This window comes from Streptopelia decaocto (genome assembly GCF_964273445.1).
Source record: "Streptopelia decaocto genome assembly, chromosome: 12".
Classification (NCBI taxonomy): Eukaryota; Metazoa; Chordata; class Aves; order Columbiformes; family Columbidae; genus Streptopelia; species Streptopelia decaocto.
Genome location: NC_138667.1, coordinates 11,191,959 through 11,205,474, shown reverse-complemented (window position 1 = coordinate 11,205,474; position 13,516 = coordinate 11,191,959). Strand labels below are relative to the sequence as shown.

The 13,516-nt window shown below is 41.9% G+C and overlaps 1 protein-coding gene across 2 annotated transcripts; it reads left to right on the top strand.

Annotated features, from left to right (window-relative positions):
- The first annotated feature begins 1,301 nt into the window (after positions 1-1,301).
- On the top strand, positions 1,302-11,587 carry MEIKIN (meiotic kinetochore factor). Of its 2 annotated transcripts, XM_082063889.1 has the most exons (13): positions 1,302-1,570; positions 3,161-3,248; positions 3,433-3,511; positions 4,516-4,576; positions 5,020-5,163; positions 5,701-5,817; positions 6,048-6,087; positions 7,305-7,363; positions 8,130-8,224; positions 8,551-8,715; positions 9,075-9,155; positions 9,689-9,812; positions 11,310-11,587. In XM_082063889.1, the coding sequence occupies exons 1-13, from the start codon at positions 1,393-1,395 to the stop codon at positions 11,354-11,356; spliced, it is 1,278 nt and encodes a 425-aa protein (XP_081920015.1). In that variant the 5' UTR covers positions 1,302-1,392; the 3' UTR covers positions 11,357-11,587. The 2 variants fall into 2 exon arrangements, with proteins under 2 accessions (XP_081920015.1, XP_081920016.1); XM_082063890.1 differs by lacking the exon at positions 9,075-9,155.
- The last annotated feature ends 1,929 nt before the right edge of the window (positions 11,588-13,516 follow it).

The window sequence follows — 13,516 nt, the reverse complement described above, 5'->3', positions numbered from 1 at the left end:
CTTTGGAATCCTGTAATGCCAAAGAATTATCTCAAATTTTTCATGTTAATGAAGCAATGAGCTTCCTCTGCTCTGTCGAGTTAAGCTGAAGCATGAAGTCTGATCAATAACAGGAATATAACTTAAACAATTTTGGCAGTAAGATACGGTAGTATAAAAATAAATTTATCAGTGTATTTATTATACAAAACCAGCGAAAGGGAGCAGCGGCATCCAGCACAGCTCCAGCAAGGGCCAGCAGTAGGGGAGCAGGACCAGGCAGGACTATTTATGGGCAATGATACACTTTAATTTTGTATCAGGAGCCAGTGGCTGGTGTTTGGTTCCAGGAAACCTCGCCCATGCCACCAGTCTCCAGATGCCTTTGCCCCAGGCCCAGCCACAGCCCTGTGCCTGCTGTCACCCCGGGGACCGCTCCCCTGCACCCTCGCCAGCTCAGAACCACCCTCAATGTTTATTTACACTCATTCAGCACAAAACTCCTCAGCCCAGTCACCTGCCGACAAGGCACCAGGGCAAGCAGCTCTCCCTCTGCCTCCACAGCTACAGGAGCACTGTGTCCAGCTCTGGGCTCCCCAGTTGAAGGACAAGGAGGGAGTCCAGCAGTGGGCTATGAAGGTGAGTGGTCTGGGCCGTCTGTCTCATGAGACTGAGGGAGCTGGGTCTGTTCAGCCTGGAGAAGAGAAGCTGAGAGGGGATGTCATCAATGACCTAATTATCTCCAGGGTACGTGTCAAGAGGATGGACCAGACTCTGTTCAGTGGTGCCCAATGACAGGATGAGGGGCAATGGGCACAGGAGGTTCCATCTAAATATGAGGAGAAACTTCTTTATTTGAGGTGCCAGAGCACTGGAACAGGCTGCCCAGAGAGGCTGTGGAGTCTCCTTCTCCGGAGACATTCAAACCCGCCTGGACGCGACCCTGTGTGATCTGCTCTGGTGACCTTGTGTTAGCAGTGGGTTGGACTGGATGATCTCCAGAGGTCCCTTCCGACCCCGGCCAGCCTGTGATTCTGTGATTCCGCGCTGTCCCCCCGCAGGGACCGCCCGTCGGCGCGGCAGGACGCGGTCACGGTACTTCCCCGTCCCAGCACCGGCTGCCCGTGGGGACGCCCCTTTCCCCCCACGTAGGTCCGGGGGCACCGGGCTGCGGGGAATCCCCGGCCCGGCCCCCGCCCCAGGGGGGCCGCGCTCCCCCGGCGCCCCCTGCCGCCGGCCGCGGGTGCCGCCGCGCCGCGCATGCGCGCTGGGGCCAGCGGCGGTGGTCGCGGGCTCAGGGTGGGCGGGGCTGCTGAAGGGTCGCCGCCCTCAGGAAGGGTGGCTCTTGTTCCCTCACGGCAGCCGCTCGTGTCGTCTGGGCTCTCAGGGCCTGCCGACGGCCCGCGGCGCGGCATGGAGCGGCCGCGGCGGCAGGGCGCTTCCCAGGACAGAAGGCAACCGCAGAAGAAGCGGCGTCCGTCGCCGCTGCCGGGCGCTCCCCCGGACAGGGCTGGGAGCCGGGCCGGTGTGTCCCGGCCATGCCGGCGGCGCCTCTTCGGGAACGCAGGCCCCCCCGGGCCGCAGCCCGGCAGTAAGCGCTTCGCCTCCCGCCGCCTGTGCTCGCGTAGCCCCGGGGTGAAGGGCCAGGCAGGGCCGGGCGGTGTCGGAGTCCCGGGAGAGGCGGCTGGGCCGGGCTGAGGGCGAGCGGCGGGAGCAGACCCGGCTGCGCGTCCGCTCGTGTGCTGGGCTTAGTCCAGTACTTGTGTTTTCATGGCAATTTGAGGAGGGGGCGAGGTTAAGCCACCTTTCGGGGAAGGTTCGTGTCAGTGGTGATCTGTTGAATGTCCTGCCATCCATCCCCGGCAGGGCAGCGTCGGGTTTCTCACCATTTGTGTGTCCAGCTGAGCTTGTCTATGTGAAGTTGGGAAGCCGTTTGTTGTTCCCCATATCCCCTGCGGTGTGGAGAAAGCAGGCAGCTGATCTGGAAACAGGACCGTTTCCTCTGTTTTAGATGTTAGTTAGTAATAAAAAGGGGCTTTCCTTTTGTAAGGTACCTTTTTTCCCCTTGCCCCATCTAATAATTCCTTTAGAAATGGCACAACAAAATCCTGCCCACCTTTGAGAGGATACTTGAAAAGTTGCTTGAAGTTGTTCCTTGATCTTGAGTTAAGAATTCAGGACCTTAAAGAAAAAAAATGCAGAGGGGAAAGTATGGGATTCAGGTAAAGGCTGACAGTAATAGTATAACTTGCTAAATTAAATGGGGAAGACCAGAGTGGAATGACCTGGTCCCACACTGATCTTGGTAATTTAAATGTAAGACTTCAGGCTGTTGCTACAGGGTATGATGAATTGAATTCTGTCTTGATCCTTTTCTGCTGGCTTGTGTTCTGGTAGGTGTTGAGTGCTTGTGTACCCGACGGGGTGCAATTTGCAGCTAATGTCTGTTTGCTCCTCATACTTACAGACTCTCTGGAGAAAGAGGAAAGGGATGAGGCCTGGTTTGAGTCTTGTTCATACATCATCCGGTCCTGAACTCCCAGGGAGTTTCAGCTGGGCTGGGACAGGGCTCTGGGCAGCACTGGGGAATGCAGGACTTCAGACCCATTCCTTCAGTGTGGGGATGGATGCGCTTTTAACCTACTGTCCCAAAAGTGTAACTCTAGAAAGTCCGGCTCCTGGTTACTGAAAATAAAACACAAACCTAAACAACTTATAAAGCGGGGTTCAGGATAAGAAAATATGTCTCTGAAATTTCCTGGTTCCTAAGTAACTGTGTCATCATGGTCTTTAGGATTATACACACTGGAAACAAGTTTATGTAGAAATTCTTAGTAGACTCTTAATAAACTCCTTTTAAAACTGATTTAGATTCCAATTACTCTGCACCCATGTAAAGGTCACTTTCAAAGTGTGGCTGTGTTTGGGTTTGTTTTTTTCCTTTTAATCAACCTATTTCTTGAAGTCTGCTAATTTTTTTGTCTTGTTGATATGCTACTTGAAAAGAGCTTAGGTAAAAATAATAAACCAATTCAGATGTTACAGTGTTTGTGGTAACAGGTTCAAAAATTATTATAGGCATGGAAAAGGGGGAACAGTTAAAGGTGTGCCACTAGAAATAATAATCTATATTCTAATATTAAAACTAAAATTACTGATATAAATACTTATTATTTTCTAGGCCTAAAGGGAAAGTCCCGTGTCAAAAGCCTACCAAAAATTAAAGAAAATCTTGAAGTCAGCCAAGTGAACCATTCATGCAATCAAAGGTCTGTTAAAACTCATTCAAATACACCGTTATTAAAACTAGCTAAGAATTTGTATTGTTTTGTCCCTTGGAGATACGCAGCCTGAATTCTCAGTCCACTGATGTTTGTCAGACACATTTTGTATTTTTTTTGTTGCCCTCCTCTGGAGCAGTTTATCAAGCTTAGCTCTGTTCTTCCGCTGCAGCAATCAAGTGAATGTCCAAGAAACAATAGACCTGGAAAAAAAAGAAGAGAAAATGGAAGAAAGCACTGTATCAGTGAAGGTGAGAATGCTGTCGTGCTCTTTATTTACTAGTAATTTATGGAAGATAAGAAATATGAAATGATAAATTCTTTTTCTAATAGATATTCCCATGAGGTGTATGTGTGTGTACACATGTTTTTAAGCCTAAACCTGTGCTGTATTTTGGTGATATTTTCTCATGTCTTTGGCCAGAATAAAAGCTGTTGAAGCTATTGGTAGCATGGGAAAACACCAATACTAATTATCCTTAATGAGGAAAGGCTGTTACCAACTGTGTTGTATGGAAGATATTTCATTAGACTGATTGCAGAGAATTGTTTGCTTGTAGTTCAAACACAGACCTTTGGCAAGCCACCGTTGTGCTCTTCCTCATGGTAGTACAACTGAAACAAGGTATTTTGAGATAACTTTCCTACAATGCTTCTGCTCAGTTGATACTGCAGTGGCAAGAACATAATTCACCAGATGTCTTGGAACCAAAATCTGCTACAGCAAAGGGCTCAAGTGATACTGGTGTAACGCTATTTTTTAAAAAAACATTAGCTCTTATTTTGAGTCTGCCAATTATTTACATTTCCTGCAAATGATTAATTTCATAGAATATACTATGTATGCAACACAGTTGTTTGCATTTATGTAAATGGTCTAGGATTCTGAAAGTAAGCAGCATGAATTGGGCCGCTAAAAACAATAAAAATCTAAAGACAGAGCAATTCAGTATTCCACTGCAATCTCATGCATAACTTCAGTTGACATCTGTAGGCTGTCACTGGAAGTCTCATCCAGCAAAGACTGTAGGGTCAAATGATTCATTATGAATTTCAGAACTATAAGTCAGATTGCAGATTTGTTAAAGATGCATGAAAAACCCTGCTACAAATTACAAGGTGAATAGCATGTTTAGGTGGTAGAGTGCCAGACAATAAGCTTGTGAGTATCTGCTTATGCGAGAATACATTTAATTGCATTTCTCTGTCTACATCCAGTTTTCTCAAGTTGTTTGTGTTGGTCATTTAATTTTAGGAATCCCTGATGATCAACTTTGAAAGTAAAGAAAGTCTGAAAAATCCTGAAGTGACTTCAAGTGAGTATAATGGCGATGTGTTATATTATTAAATATGTTTTTTATATATTTAAAAACTAAATGTAAAATTCATTATATAATTTTAATTATATTTCTATAAAAGTACCAGTGTGCTGTTCTTATACTGCATGATAAGTAATTTGTCCTTCTGAAAACAAACCTGTGCAAGAATTACCTTATCGGAGGCTCAAGTCTTCAGGTATTTCTAGTGAGCCTTGGGCAAGGAAGGTGTCTTTTGTGAGCTTATGGTAGTATAAATTTGGCTTCAGGATGTCTTTTGTTTTTTTAACTGTATTATGAATCAGTATAAGATACTGACTTGACAATATGTAGCTCACCACAGGAATGAAACTTGGAGAAGGAAATCCTGATGGTTTGTACAAGATGATACTATTTTTCTTTTGGTGCATCTGTCACACTGCCTTTTTTGTCTCTTTCTCTAGGTACAGGAATGACTCTTCCCACGGGTGTTTCAACCTTTCTCCTGCAGTGTTTAGATGAAGATTCAACTGCAGACTATAACACAGGTTCTAGTGGCAGCCTGAACAGTTGCTTATCCCCTGAAACATTCAGAAATGATATTTCAGGTGAGACTTCTGGTGTTTTGAGCTTTATGGGATGTGGAAAATGTGGGGGTACTATCTACAATAGAAAGACTAGTGGCTTCTCTTGCTGTGACTTGCCAGGTCAGATCTTTGCTATCAGCCAACCTGTGTTGAACATGGGGACTGTGTATCTGACAACCCAATCCAGAGTCAATCAGGTCCTGGTGTAATTTGAATTGTTCTGTAAACTTAAAGTATTTGCTGTTGGCAGAAGCTGTTTATTGGGGATTACCAACAAATCTGCATTGAGTCAAATTCCTCCCAAACTTCTCTGTGGCTGTTTGAGCCAAGACAGTGCTTTCACTTTACTTTGAAGTTCTTGTCTTGCAAATGCAATTGCTTTCAGTTTAGTCACAAATTTAAAAACTCAATGAATTTCAGTATAAAAAGCTTGTATTTATATTTATACTATATAGTATATATATAGTGTATATATATATACACACTATATACATTTATATACTATTTATATTTATGTGTATATTTATATTTATGTGTATTTATATCTCTTATGTCTAGAAAGTAATTTTTATGCTGCGGACTCTGGCAAATATAAGAACTCTACTCTTCTGGACTCCAGCAAAGCAGTGACCATAGATAAGATGCCCCGGATCTCAAGTCTTTCACCAATATCAGGTAATTATTTTCTACAATACTTAAGAATATGTGCATAAACAAATTTCACTGTAGTGCAATGAACCTGCGTGAAATAAGTAATGATCATTCAATTTAAGGCATGTCTGCATAATGGGGAACAGCTCCCTGTGTTTGCTTGTAGTATTTTTGCTTTATAATTTAGCATGCACTAAAAAATTGTTTGGTCTACTCAGCTTTTTCTTTTAAAGTTTAGCTCTTATGTTTTTTAGAACCTGTACTGGAGGATTTTCAAGACCAATACGCTAGAAGGTAATCTACCATACAGACTCTTTGCACCTAAATGTTCAGGTTTTCCTCTTTTGAATGATATTTAAAAGATAGGCCAGTATGAATAAGCATATGATCCTGCAAACGCTTCTGTTGAGTTTCAGTTACCTGTGTCCTCACTAACTTTGAAACTGGTGCATTAAGTCAGGTAAGAGTTTGCCTTATAGCCTTTTGTTTTGGTATTGCGGTTGTAGGGCAATCAATGTAAGAAAACTCAGTGAAGGATTTTATGGAAGGGGATAGTGACATTTATATACAAAATCTCTAAATTGCTTTTATCCAACTGCCCTTACTCTGTCAGACTTCAGTTGGTCACCGGCATCAAGACGCATGCCCTGTCAGGCCAGGGTTGCCTGTGCAGAGTGTGAGGGGCACTTGCTGTTAAGTCCTCGTTAAGTCTCTGGCATTCTGTGCTTGCCCAGGACCAAACTGGGTTTGGGGCAGATTGTTCATGTTCTTTAGAAATCATCAGCTATTATGGAGCACTTATTTGTTTCAGTATCCTGCCAACTTCATAAATCTTGGGCCAAGTTGCTGCTGTTGTCAGTTTTTTCTTGTTTGGAACATGCGTCTAGCAGGAAGCAGCACCATGTATGTGATTCTGCTGCAACCCTCGTGCCATCCTCCTGTTGTTAGGATGCCAGGTTTTCTGCTGACAAGTCATCTGTGCTGTGGTTTTATCACAATGAAGGGTCTTGTCACAGTTCTGCCTTCAGGTCCTGACAGAAAAATCTGAGTAACATGAGTGTTTTTCTGGGAACAGTATTCTTTCTTTTAACCCTTGTGCTGCTGTCTCCAGGCTTACATGCGGATGTTTCCATTCATAACTCATCTATACCAATCTTGCTGTGTTACAGATCTCTATACAATTAATTCTGAATTTTCTTGTGAATCTATTTTTCCCCGCATTTTCTTTAAATATATTCTGTCCTACTATGCTTCAGTGCTGAGTACTTTACTGAATGTCTTCTGTAGGTCTTAAACTGGAAGTATCTTCAGAATAAGCTGTGTGACTTGATGATAAATTATCAGAAAACTGTAAAGTGTGATGAAGTAACTCAATGACAGTATTTTTTAAAAGAGCTTTACCCCTTTTAATTCAGTCTGTATCTTCCTAAGATTTCCTTATACGTTGTTTTTTTTGAACATTAACATTCATTCAGAATAGTGGTTCACTTTTTTTTTTCCTCCTCTCCTAGAAAGAGACCATCAAATTGCAATTACAGTTCATCATTAAATGTTTCAACTACTGTGGCAGGTAAAATATGATCTGAAGCAGTTGTACTAGCTGTGAGACAACAGAATATTCTACCCAAACTTAAATGACGATGGGTTATCAGAACCAGGCTTCCACCGGATCTTTTTTCCCTTGGCACAGGCTAAGCTCAGTGATATCTAGAAGTGTGAATTGAAAATCTTCCTTGTAAATAAGACTTGGTTCTAATTAAGATGTTAGGAGAAAAACAGAAAATCCCCCAAGCCTGTGTGTTTCCATTTAGTCACCTGTGATGCTCAATGAAAATTAGCATTTCTTATTTAACTTACCCAGGAACAGAACTGTTTGTGTCACGCTCCTTACTTGAACTTCATATCAGCTCCACCAATACTACAAGAAGTCCCTCCTGTAACTACAGTTCTGAGCTGTGACTGATGCAGTTCTGGCTGTGGCCCAGGTACCGCAGAATTTTCCTCTGCTGAATTTGGACTGTGAGAGCAGCAGAAGTTGCCACTGGCAAAACTGCTGTGATTATGCAGTCACTCTGCTCCCACAGAGTGTGTGTCTAGAGGTGAACAGCCAGGTGAACATCAGATTAATGAGCAACCTTGTTTCTTCAAGGAAAGGGAGAGGATTGAAGCAGCCCTGTGGGGAGAGGGAGATGAGGAATATATTGAAGGGGGGAAGTGTGTTTACACTGGTGGCTTTGGAATAATCCCTCTTTGAAAACCATCCTGTAAGACATGGGTTGGAGAGTAGCTGTGGTCTTTGTCTCAAAATTAATTCATTTGTTGGAAATTTATCACAGGAAAAAAAGTCTGTAAAATTACAGCTGCAAGAGAGAGAACTCCAGACCTAAAAACGGGTATGCGCTGTTCTTCGCCGTTAGGACCAGCAAGAAAGGTGAAAGATCCTTAATAAATCAGCCAGGTTGTAATGTAGATGACTTGCTCCTTCCTTGAGTAGGTGGAGGACTCCACCTAGAAGTGTAGTGGTTCCCTGGAAAGGGAGCCTGCAGGCAGTGGCAGAGAGGGAAGCTGTAGCTTGCCTCTAACTGACAGCAGAAGTAGTCACGGTGCCCCTGAGCTCACTGTTTTTCAGACTGACCGTGTTAGTGGTACTAACTCAGTTGTGTAGAGCTTGAGTATGACAGCGGGACTCTTTGTTAGTGCTCACCATACTACAGAGATTCGCTTCGTAACACAACATTTAATTGTTTCACCCTTTAGCCTGACAATAGGACTGCTGAAACCAAATGGCTGAAGTGTAAGGGAAAACAAAAAAAAAGTAATACATTTGAAGAAGGTCAGCCTGATGCTCCAGGAAACACTTCAGCCAAATCAGAGGGGTCGATGGCAGAAGTACCGCCAGCCAAACAGACAGATGTGGCAGTGGTGAGTATTCCCGTTGTGTCCTGCTAAGTAGCAAAAGCATAAAACTGAAGTGAGAGTTTTGAATCATGACGAGAGTGACAATTAAATATGAGAAGTGGTAGGAAGTGCTTTATCCCCTACTTGCAAAGGGGACCTGAAACATGTGTTCTGTGCTGCAGTAAACTGATTCTTTGTCTTAATTTTAGAGAGCATAAGACCAAAAAAAAAAGTGAATGACAGGAATTCAGTAGCTAAACCCTAAGAACTACTAGTAATTCTAACTGGAGTTGTTATAAATAATATTGTGTGCTAGGGGAATACTGCAGGACTAATAATAAACAGCAAAGAATTGGAAACTGATACTTAATTATTCTGTTTAGCAAACAAGTCCCACCTTGCTGATCCAGGAGGAAAATAAAGTCCTAAAAAGTCTTGGTGCTGCTCAGCCTGCAGAGCGAGATGTGAGTGCCCTGATACTTTTCAAAAGTATAGCTTTTCAAAAGCTATGCTTCTGCACAACTACATGTTAAATTGAATTAGCTGCACAGTTAAACTATAACAAAAAACCTAGGTAACTGTTTTGTATTTTTACAACATCTTCTCATGTAAAACCAGCACCCCCTACCCTTAATTGGGCCGTATGTAAATTTGGAATAAATTTTTTCTGCATCTCTGAGCTCAGAAAAAGAAATTATTCCTCAAAGTCCAGAATAAAAGAATATTTTTTCAGCTTCTAATTTTATTGCATTCTTTAAATCCAGTTTTAGTATGCTAATATGTAATGTACTATATATTTAAGCCTTGCAGTATTACAAACAGCTGGAGAGAATGTTTAAGCTTTGAACCTTTCTATCACCCTATTCAATAGCATGTTAAATATACACAGATAGTCTTAAATCTTTTCTAATGACATCCTTTGAAATCCGCATGCCATCTCAAATTTCCCTAGAAGAGTATTTCTTCAATGGAAATGAAATGTCAATAATCTTTTCAGCCTCTGTGTGGCAGACGAGAAATCTGCTGCATTGTCAGAACTTCGCCGTGCCGGAGGCCTCGCAGCCCTCACCAAACTCCAGTTAACACAAAAGCGTTCAGCCCTCCTGAAGGAGTGCCTGAAGGTAATTGAATATAGAATGGGTTCATTCTGCAGATGGGAATTGGCTATTTCAGTATTTAAAGGTTTGGTGGTTTGTTTTTTTTTTTTTTTAAGTCTGAATATTTGGAAGAATCATAAGGCTAAAGAGTAAAACACACTGAAAACTTCCAATTTCTGACTTAACAGTGTTCTTGTGCAACAGAACTTCACTAACAAACTACATTATCTTTTTCTCCTCCAAGGATCTTCAGCATAGAAATTAACACAATCCAGCCATTTCATAGGCTAGATCATTGAGGCCAGGAGGTGCTACCACATAACTCTGGGAATGTCTGCACCTCTTTGAAGCTACTCCTAAATACAGTTTTGAGCTTTACTGCTGGTATGGAGACTCCCTAGAAAAGACAGCAGCTTGTTTAGTAAATTGTTATCCTGTGCCTTATTTCTAGGGTGAATATGTCTTCAGCTTTCAGCCATGGATGTGTTTTGTATCTTGCTCGGCTAAACTGAGCTCTTTAGCATCCAGTATTTTTTCACTCTGAAAGTAGTTCAAGTATTAGGGTATGTTTTTCTCTAAAGAATATCAGTTTCTTTCTAAAGGTTTCTGTTCTTTTCTCCTTTCCCCTTAACATAGGGGAAGCTCCTTTCTTCACTTCCTAAATTTTGTTAAACAAAAATGAGAACTGTGTACAACACTATCCCGTCACTGCCACAGAGGTGAAGTCTCCTCCCTTTCCCATCTCTCTTGAAGTTTCTCAGCGTGCCACTGGATGGCATATGTCTTCCTACATTTAATGGAGTTCTTTACAGACAAAGTCTGCACATTTTTTGCAAGTTGCATTTTTCATTTATGCTGTTTTAATTTAATACAGAGATACTGTATAAGCATAATCACTTTCAAAAATACCAGGTATACACATTTTCAAGGGAATTGCAGTTTCCTTGGTCCAACTACTCTCCTGCGTTATTATAGCTGGAGTTACATAGAGCATCTAGAATGCAAGGAAGTGCTTTTAAGTGTGTATGTGTTAATTAATGACAGTCATGTGATACTTCTGTACAGAATAAGGAACAAGGATGACAAGGATATTAAGTTATGTGCTTGAGAGAACTGTGGTAATGCAGAACATAGGTTGTACTTGATAGCAGTGGGTCTCTGAAATCAGCAAGTGGTGGTGTCAGAACACAAGTTTTGTTTTGTTACTGCTTTTCTAGAGGAGCCTGGGAATCAGGAATTTGACTGCCTACAGGTGCTGGGGTGGGTTTTTGTGCTGAGTGTTTTCCTCTCTGCTCACGGAGTCTTTCAGGTGATGCTCTTTGTCATTAGGAGTGTAAACACACAAAACTATTGTTCTCTTCTCACTGGCAGTTGACCTACAAGATTCAGATTCCTCCAAACACATGATAGCACAGGTATCTATTGAACATCTAAACAGCTTGTCAGATCAAGGAGCTTTCTCTTACGCTTAAGAATGTGCCACTTTACCAATGGTATTTAACATATCACTTCTTTCCACAGATATTATTACAAGTACGAAAAATTGGATCTGCTGTAAACACAGATGAGATTTATGGATTTCAGCAAGAGCTTTCAACAGAAAAAATAACTGTCTTGATACAGAAGAAATAACTGTCTTGATACTGTGGCAGGGAAGTGAAACAGAAATACTAACCAGTAATTAATGGCCATACCTCTTTGGCATATACATTGTTGGAAATTTAGTATGATGCTTTGCAGTAAGCTTGCAAATACTTTACTCAAGCACTCAATATTAAATTATTTTGTACAAGCAACTAGATCTTATTGTGGGCATTTCTCTGTAAGGACTCCATAAAGATGATTCTTCATTCAGCTTAAAAAAGAAGTGTGACTTGAGAACAGCAGACCAAACTGCATTAATGGAAATATTTTTGGCTCTTGCTGTGCCAAGATTTCTAGATTTCTCTAGTAGTGTTAGTATCTAAAGATGTGACCCCTGCTTGAGTTAAGAAGCGTTAATACTGTTTATAGGGGCAACTACAAGTCCTGAAAATGGGTATGTAAAGCATCCACGTACTCTTGGCGACTCAGAAATCAATAGTATGCCACCGTTAAACTCCCTGAGCGCTTAGGTCTGCAGAACTGTGGAGGCACAGGACTCTGCGTGTTCTGCTGTAAATTGATTTCTAAACACGAATATGGGTCGTCCTCACCCTCCTGTCACTGCAAGGTGGCTTTTTGTGATCAGCACTGTCGCCACCACACATCCACTACCCAGCCACTGTCAGCTCAGAGTCCTTCCCATTTCATCTTGGTTATTTTGTAATATCACTGATCTCACTCAGTTTCTTCTAGTGGCTTCAGACTTGCACAGAGGGACTAGGTACCTTACGTGAATATAGGGGTAGAAAAAATCCTATTGTAGCTGAACTGTCTCAAGAGCTCGATAGTGGTGTTCTGGATTTTCAGGTTCCTGCTTACACTACCTGGCACAGAGGTTAGATTCCCAGTGCTTCCCGTTCAGCTTGTGGATTGTTAATCTATAAAGGTTGTTCTTCAGCAGTGTGCCAAACGCCTCAGAAAACACTGACAAGTACAGAAGTTTTTCTCCACTTGAATTTACTGCAGGCTGAAGTAATTTGGATCCTTGCAGTGTTCTCACTACAGCACCCCTTGCTCAGACTCTTTTTGTAGACAGAATGGAAGTTTTTCAACGTTTTTAAAATGGCACTATGGCTTTCCAAACCACCTGAAGTCTTAGTTTGTTTCTCAGTATTACCACCCAGAATGTTTATGCCCTGGAAAATAGTTCTGTATTTCCCAAAAGTGCATGTCAAGAAGACTTAGAAAATCCTCAACTGTAATTAGTTTCACAGGTGTTTTCAAATGTAGTTAAAGTTCAGACCCTGAGCCTTTTCCCTTTGCTCTAGGGTAGAAGGAATTGTAAATACGTGCAGCTGGATTAGTCTATGAACAAGTATTGTATAAACATAGAATATGGCTTAAGGTTAAAAATGATGCTGTTATTTTTCCTTTAAGCATTAGTAGAATGAAGTCTGCCAATAACTCCTTGGAGTCCTCTTGAGTATGCTTCTAATTATCAATATCCTTGCTCTGGCAAATACCAAGCCACTGGTAATTATGCAATCTAGAGCCCCTAGGAGATAGAGGTGAGCTCTTTGATGTGCTTTAAGCAAAACTGAAATTTCTGCATCGAGTAAGGTACGGTTGTTCAAGTATGGGATGGTTCAGAATAAAAGAGGTGTTTATCGTAAGGATATTTTAAGAGTCTTAGGAAAAAACACTTATTTTGCCTCAAACCATTTTGTAGTTTCTATACAAGAGGCAGACTAATACTGACAAACTAAGTGGAGAGTACACGAGAAGAAAATATGGCATGTAACTCTGGAGTTGGCTGTAGTAGCCTGAATATTGCTGAGTTTTGTGTTTTTCTTGATGCGATGAGGTGATATAGGATGACAGAAATATCATGAACCACAATCTCTCTTGTCCTTCCCTTCAGTTATGAAAGCGCTGCTTCTTATTTTCATCTTTTGTCTGACTGTTGGAGAAAGTGTAATTAATTACGAGGCAAGCTCTCTGCCCCAGGGAAGGAAATTTTATTCATTTGGAGGCTGTAACAATATCTACTCTTGTTCTGTGTTTCTCAAAGGGAAGGCATTTTCCCATGTTTTGGTGTTAAACTGAAGAATGACTACATAACATTGCATTCAAAGTGGAAATGG

What these genes read in the sequence shown, in the direction of transcription:
- MEIKIN (XM_082063889.1), top strand. Translation starts at nt 1,393, where the DNA reads ATGGAGCGGCCGCGGCGGCAGGGCGCTTCCCAGGACAGAAGGCAACCG. An exon ending in TGTTTCAACTACTGTGGCAG is followed by an intron (nt 7,364 to 8,129) that starts GTAAAATATGAT and finishes AATTTATCACAG; the next exon opens with GAAAAAAAGTCTGTAAAATT. An exon ending in CGTTAGGACCAGCAAGAAAG is followed by an intron (nt 8,225 to 8,550) that starts GTGAAAGATCCT and finishes TTCACCCTTTAG; the next exon opens with CCTGACAATAGGACTGCTGA.